Below are 6,988 nucleotides of genomic sequence, written 5' to 3' on the forward strand. Positions count from 1 at the left end.
TCGGCTCCCCGTGTGCCGGCGGCGGGCCTGCATGGGGGGGGCCAAGCTCACTCAGTGCTGCCCAGGGACAGGAGGAGGCAACGGGCACAGCCTGGAGCACGGGAGGCTCCCTCTGAGCATCAGCAAACACTTCGGGCTGTGCTGGGACCCAGCACTGGCACAGGTTGCCCTCCGAAGTTTGTGAGCTCCTTTCCTGGGAAACATGGGCACAGGGCTGGGGCAAATGCTCTGGGGGGCCTGGGGTGGTACCAGATGACCTCCAGAAGTCTCTGCAAGCCCTAGCCCCACTGTGGTTCTGGGTCGGGGCAGCCTCTGTGCCCACCGTCACTGTACACGTAGAGAGACCGGGCACTTATGGGCAGCCAAGCCAAACACAAGAGGTGAAGCCCAGGTGATCCTTCCATGCCCCTGGTACAGTTCTATTGCCAGCAGCCAACCACAAGCAGCAGCAGCCACCACCCTGGCACTTCCACTACAAACACACAGGGAAGGCAGGGCACAGCTATAAGCCATAGAGAGGGGAAAGGAGCATATCAAGCCTGCTGTATGCCATCAGATGGGACGCTGCAAGACCCCACATCCTGATGCCTGAACCTATGGCACAATTGGGTGGCACTGAGGGTCACGGCTGTTGCACCCCTCCCGTTACCATCCCAAAGTCAACAACCACAAGCGGAACCACATTAAAAGAATGTAGCAACCCTATAGGATGCACAGCAGTTTTATTAGCAGCCTGGGCTTTTCTTCCTGTGCTTCCCACTAGGAGGAATGGCAGTGCAACCTTTCCAATGCAGCACATGGCACGGAAGACAGCCCTTACTCACTTATTAGAGGGGGCCCGGCTGTCACAGTGCTCTCCCTGCCAGCCACTGTAGCACTGGCAGTTGAAGTCCTCAGCCAGCTGGGACATGCCACTGTTGGCAGTCAGGCTCCACACCACGGGCTGGGGCTTGGTGGCTTTCAGGTTGATAGCAAAGCGGCTGGGGTCAAGCTGTAGGAAGGCCAGCTTGCCCTCCTTACGCACGCAGCGGCCTTTCCCAGAGCACAGGCTCTGGCTGCACAGCTGGGCACTGGTTGTCACATTGACGATGTAGTGGCCCAGGGCCCCATCCAGGTAGTCCCTCAGCTTCAGGCACTTCTCCTGCAAGGGGAGGTGGTGTCACAGTCCCATCACGGTTGCAGGGGTCCTGCAGTGGTGATGGGGTCTCACAGCCCCTGCCCAACTCACCTTGGAGGCGCTCTCAGTGTAGCTTCCCCAGATGATGATGCCTGCAGCACCCTGAGCCGCGCTTTCCCCGATGGTATTTACCAGGTCCTCCTGTGCCCAAGAGGAGACAAGAGGTCATCTGGTGCCACCCCACACCCCGCCACAACACTGCAGCAGAGCCAGAGACCACTGGTGCAACCCATTGGTCACTTTCTCTGGCACAGCACCAGGAGCCCTGGTATACCTCACCTCAGAGAGAAAGTCAGAAGTGTTGTCATAGATGATCTCGGCGTAAGGCAGGACGGGGATGGCAGTGCTGAGGATGCCCTTCTGGACAGCAAAGGCCTCAGCCACACGGTACCGGACATAGTGCAGCACCTTGTTGGTGCCCTGCAGCTGGTGAGGCAGGTAGATGCTGGGGTAGAGTGCCCGGCTGCAATTCCAGAGCCAACCCAGCTCCCGGTTGCGTTGCTGCTCCACCACCGGGCAGCTGCCATTGTAGAGCGGGTTGCTGAAGTTGTTGTTGTAGCAGTCAGGGAAGCCATAGAAGCCCCAGTAGCCACCAGGCCGCATGGCCTCACCCAGCTGTAGCGTCTGCTCCATGAAAGCGCGGGCACCTTTCTGGTACTGCTGCTGGGCCACCTCCTCCACAAGGCTGGGGGGCCACAGCGGGTGCTGCTGCTGCACCAACTCCTCCGACTTCTCCCGGTAGATGTTCATGGAGCCCCAGTTGCGGGCCCACAGCGGGCGCCACTGCTCCCAGTCAACAACGGCCAGTCCGTCATACGTGGCTCTGGGCAATGCAGACACGATGTCCCGCCTGGCCTGCTGCAGGTGGGCTGCCAGGCTGGCGTTCTGCGGCAGCCCCCCATCCACCGGCTGCCCCTGTGCCGTGTAGTAGGGGAAGAGCCCCAGGTGCGAGCTGTAGAACAGCGTGATGTCCTGCCCCATGAAGGCCTCCTCCGTGTTGGCCACGACATCAAAGACCCCCAGGGGCAGGGTGACATTGTACTGCTGAGCGCAGGGCTCGCTGGGGATGTTCCAGACAGTGACAAAGGGGCGGTTGACCAGAACAGGGCCAGGTCCAGGTCCAGGTCCAGGAGCACACACTGGGGCAGTCAGGAGCAGCAGGAGGGCCCAGCAAAGCCATCCGGGTGCCATGGTGCTGCGGGGGGACCGGACCTGCTCAGGGACAACCCAGGGTTGTGGAGAGCCAGTGGTCACAGCGCTTTTATCCTCAGCTGGAGTCAGGGGTGGCTTCAAGCCCTGTCCCACCCCTAGTGGTGACAGCCACGTGAGGCCACCCCACCTCCCTGCAGGAGGTCCCCAAAGTTATCAGCGGGCAGAGCCTGGCACCACAACCCCAGCACAGTGTAATGAGTGACGGGGACGAGGAGCAGGACTGGAAAGGCAAACAGACACGGGGGGGNCTTGCTGGCCAGCTCCAGAGCCATGAGGCTGAGCTTATCGCCCTCCAGGAGCTGCAGCAGGTTGCTGAGTATTGGCAGTACAATGGCATGGGCGTCGCTGTCTGCATCCTGCAGCTGCTCTGTGATGCACTGCAGGAAGATGAGCATTGTCCTTGCCTGTGGGAAAAATGCCCCTTCTTTTTGGTACAGCAGCAAGCACAGGGTGGGCAAAACCACTCCAGTACCAGCCTCCCTGCTGGCTTGTCAGGCCCCACACAGCCCCGGGGATAGCAGGCAGTGATGGGATGGACAGAGAGCACCAGCTCCTCACTGCCTGGAGAGGTGGTGAGCTGCAGGTGGCCCTGCTACAGCCCCTTGGCAGGCTCAGCCCAATCTGCAGCACCTGTGGCATTCCTGGCTGCCCCTGCTCATTGTGTCCTGCCTCTTGCTGAGCTGCAGGATGCCCCTGAGCACCAGCTGCTGCACGCCCATGCTCTGGCTCTGCAGACAGGTATTAAAGAGTTTCATGATGTGGTGCAGCTCTTTGCGGAGGTCCACGCACTCCAGCATCGGCAACGCATGTGGCTCTTAGTGCTGGATCCAACAATCAGCTTGGGGAAAGACAGCAGGGCACAGGCCACAAGCCTGGCCCCGAGAGCAGCAGCAGGGCTTGTGCTACCAGCGGCCTTGCAGCCCCAAGTTGGCTGCTTCTGCAGCTGTTGCTCATCTCAGTGAGGAAGGCTATGGCCACCATCTCCCAGGAGTAAAAGCTGTTGCTGAGCAGCTCAACCAGCTGGTGGAAGATGGGGGCACGCAGAGCTCCAGGCAGTTCCCTCATCACCCTGGCAGGGATAAGAAGGCACCATCAGCCCCGAGCTGGGTGGGCGCAGCTCTGGCTGTGCACCCCTCTTGCCAGTGCCCCAGGGGCCACAGGCTCTGGTGCTGTGGCAGCACTTTCTCCGAGAACTGGGAACCCCCCTGCCACCCTGAGGAAGGAGTTCTCACCTGGCCACCACCTGCACACCCTGGAGGTGGGTCACGGCGCTGAGAAGCGCGTCCCAGCCGCCCCGCTGCAGAGCAGCAGCTTCAAGGCCCGCACCGCGGACCTGCGGGAGGAGAACGGTGCGAGTCGCAGCGGGAGCCGCAGCACTGGGTCCCTGGGTGCAGGGGGGGGTGGGGATGTGGCACCTGCTGGGAGTGAGCTGGCCCTGCTGGTGCTCCACCCAGAAGATTTCCACCTCCTGCTCCGTCTGCTCCGTGGTGAAGGACGCTTGCAAGAGGAGGGCCAGGAAGAGCTGGGGGAAAATGGCCTCCACCTCCTTCAGGACAAGAGGCAGCTGGAATATCTCAGGTAGGATCCTTGCTGCCTGCAGAAAGCACCCGGATACCATTCTTGCCCTGTCCCCCAGGTTTCCATCCCATCTCTAGAAGTGTAGGGATGGAGAGAGGGATGGGGAAGGAGACCTTCAGAGCCCGTGGCAGGTCTATGGGTGCATCCCAGGGCAGGAAGAAGGCTTGGGGGTGGAAAGAGAAGGGGAGCGGGGACTCCGGCTCAGCTGGGTGAGTGAGGAACTCACGGTCAGGGCGAGGATGCGTGGCCAGTCCTTGACGAATGGGGACGCATGCTGCAGAGGGTGGTTTGTGGAGCCCTTGAGAAGGGCTGGATGTGTGCTTCTCCAGTTTACAGCCAGACTTCACCATTTAAATTCATCCGTGAGATGACTGACTTCTGTGCAGCGCAGCTGCCCCTGAGCAGCGAGATTGGTTTTTTTTAACCTGTTTTTCTACAAAACAAAATGAAAAACCAGTAAGTATCCCAGCAACTCTCTGAGACAGCCGAGATCTGCCTGTTCAGGCAGCTGGTGAGCAGAGGCTGGGAGAAATACTGAGTGGGTGCAATACTGTACTATGGAATCATCGGAACTCTTCAGACAAAAGCTTTTCTGTGTAAAGTACGTTATTACCAAAACTGGTAGCATTGCCTGCATGAGGCTTTTCAAAGGTTGCTCTCTTAATCTACAGAATCCAGTGGCTAAAATGGAAAGGAAGCCCTTGGGGAGCTATTTAGAAGCGCTGACTTTCTCTCTTTTACTGCCATTTGCTATTTCACCGTACAATCATTTATCCATCTGAAAGTTGTTTATTATGGGATTAACATCCTGAGATGAACTCTAAGCCTGAGGATACCTGGTGCATTATTGGGAGGCTGTTAAATGATTTATGGTTGTGTCCTTATTCTGAGGTGGTTGATTACGTCGAGGCAGTTGTCACGGTTTTCCATAGGTATTCCATATCATGACATCATGCAGTGAACTGTCAGAGCTGGGATGGCTGCCAGGGAGCTGCAGTTCCTGGTGCGGTTCCCATCAGCTTTGGTGGTTCCCATGTGGTTTTCGGGAGGGAAGGAGGTGACGTAACCACAGCCTTCCTTCAGGCCATACCGCCAAACCGCAGCATGGATAGAAGGCATCTCTCTCTCTCTCTCTCGTTTATTACCCTTGATCACTTTTATATTGTATTATCTCACATTCCTTTACCATTTCTAGTAAATTTGTTTCTCTCTATTTCAATGGAACTTTCCCTTCTCACTTCTCTACTGACTTCCTGCAGGGGGAGGGATGGGAGGAAGGCTGAGCTCCCACTCTGTGTGACAGAAGACACGCAACAGTAACTGGCACCCAACGTGGGGCACGATAGCAGCTGAGGTAATAGATCTGCTGGATGGGTATTATGAGCCTGAATCTTAGCACAGATTTTGACCTTGTGCCAACTTGCTACTTTTAGCTGAAGTAAAAAAATGGGACTGCTCTGGTGCTCTCACGTCTCAAGAGCCAGCAGGACAACACCAAGCTGAGGGGGGATCACATCCCCATGGCAAGCACTTCTGAACAGAATCACTCCTTGTATCTGCAGGGCAGGCACTGGAAGCAGAGGATGCCAGCTCTCAGGGCCTGTCCCTGCAGCAGAAACCAAAGCACCGGGAGCGTGAGCAGGGGCTGGTCCATGCTCCTGACAACACCTACATGTTACCTGGCCTGCTGCTTTAAAAATATCCCTATAAAGTATTTACGTGTTTCAGTAATATGCAAGAGGCTTTTTTTTTTTGCCTGTTTACTGATGATTATTTCTAGTTACTCTTAGTGGGTCATTTCATAGAACCAGAGAATCATTATGGTTCGCAAAAACCTCTACAGCTCATCAAGTCCACCTGTCCACCCACCCGCACCTGCCCACTAACCATGTCCTGCAGTGCCGCATCCCAGCATTTCTTGAACACCTGCAGGGACAGTGACCCTACCACTTCCCTGGGCAGCCTGTTCCAGTGTCTGACCGCTCTTTTGGAGAAGACATTTTTCCTAACAGCCACTCAGAACCTCTTTTGTCGCAACTTGAGATCATTACTTCTTATCCTATCGCTGTTACCTGGGAGAAGAGACCAACTCTCCACTTCTCCACCTCCTTTCAGGAGGTTAAAGGACACTCCACCCCAGAGGGATGCTGCCTTCTCTAGAGTGACTTGCCTCTCATTAAAATTCAACTCTCTTCTCCTTACGGTTAATCACATTTCATTACCCACAGCTCCCTCCCCGGGATGTCTCTTGGGTGAACTTCATCCCGGACCTGTGGTAAAGGTACTGGAAGTGAGAGCACTCACCTTTCAGAGTTTTCTTGAGATGAGCCAGGAGACCTCCGAGTTGCTGAAGGTCAAAATAATCCACCTTCCCGTTATAGAATGGTTGAGGAGGGATATAGGCCTCTGAAGTAGAGAAGGAAACTCGTCTGTCCCATCACTGCCATGCGCAGTACTGCCACACAGGTACCAGCACCAACAGGCAAGCCCGAAGTCAGGGCCCAGCGCCCAGCCCAGAGCCGCATCAAGTGTCTGCTTTTGTTGTTCTAAGAACACAAGCCATTGAGGCAGAGGTAACTTCCACAACAAAGCACGCACTGGTTCCACACTGAAACAGGAGACAAAGAGCCTTCCAGCTCTTTCTCCCAGTCACAGCCACTAGGGAAAACTGGATCCTTTGAAAACTTGTCAGCTTTCATGTATCCAATCCAACATGAGCTATCCACCAGCTTTCTGTCAACTATCTATCTTGCTGTCCACTATCAAGAAAAGAACTATCTCGTTATCCAATAATCTCAGCCCCTTATTACCACCCCCCGGGGTTGCTCTGCCCCTGTCCCTCACACAGCCCACTCTGGGCTGCCTTGTCCGTATCCCACAGCTGCCCTGTTCAGGTTGCAGCTGCAAGCGGGGCAGCGCGGGGCTGCTGGAGGCTGCAGAGGAAGGCGGCTGCAGCACGGCCAGAGCAGGGGCTGCAGCCACCACTGGCACTGCCAGCACGGGCACTGCCAGCCAGGGGTG

General features: G+C 56.5%; 1 protein-coding gene and 1 long non-coding RNA gene across 2 annotated transcripts; both read right to left on the reverse strand.

Moving 5' to 3' along the window:
* HYAL1 (hyaluronoglucosaminidase 1) lies at positions 684–2,302 on the reverse strand (the record flags this gene model as incomplete). Its single annotated transcript, XM_021409790.1, is given in 3 exon segments — positions 684–1,141; positions 1,229–1,318; positions 1,457–2,302. Coding segments are annotated over 3 exon segments (1,257 nt in total), but the record flags the coding sequence as incomplete, so codon positions are not given.
* On the reverse strand, positions 3,357–6,402 carry LOC110404974. Its single transcript, XR_002442624.1, has 5 exons — positions 6,272–6,402; positions 4,194–4,400; positions 3,805–3,983; positions 3,622–3,722; positions 3,357–3,458 (listed from the first exon to the last, which is right to left on the reverse strand). It is a non-coding gene; the product is annotated as an uncharacterized LOC110404974 (long non-coding RNA).

The sequence above is a fragment of the Numida meleagris genome, chromosome 11, assembly GCF_002078875.1.
Source record: "Numida meleagris isolate 19003 breed g44 Domestic line chromosome 11, NumMel1.0, whole genome shotgun sequence".
Classification (NCBI taxonomy): Eukaryota; Metazoa; Chordata; class Aves; order Galliformes; family Numididae; genus Numida; species Numida meleagris.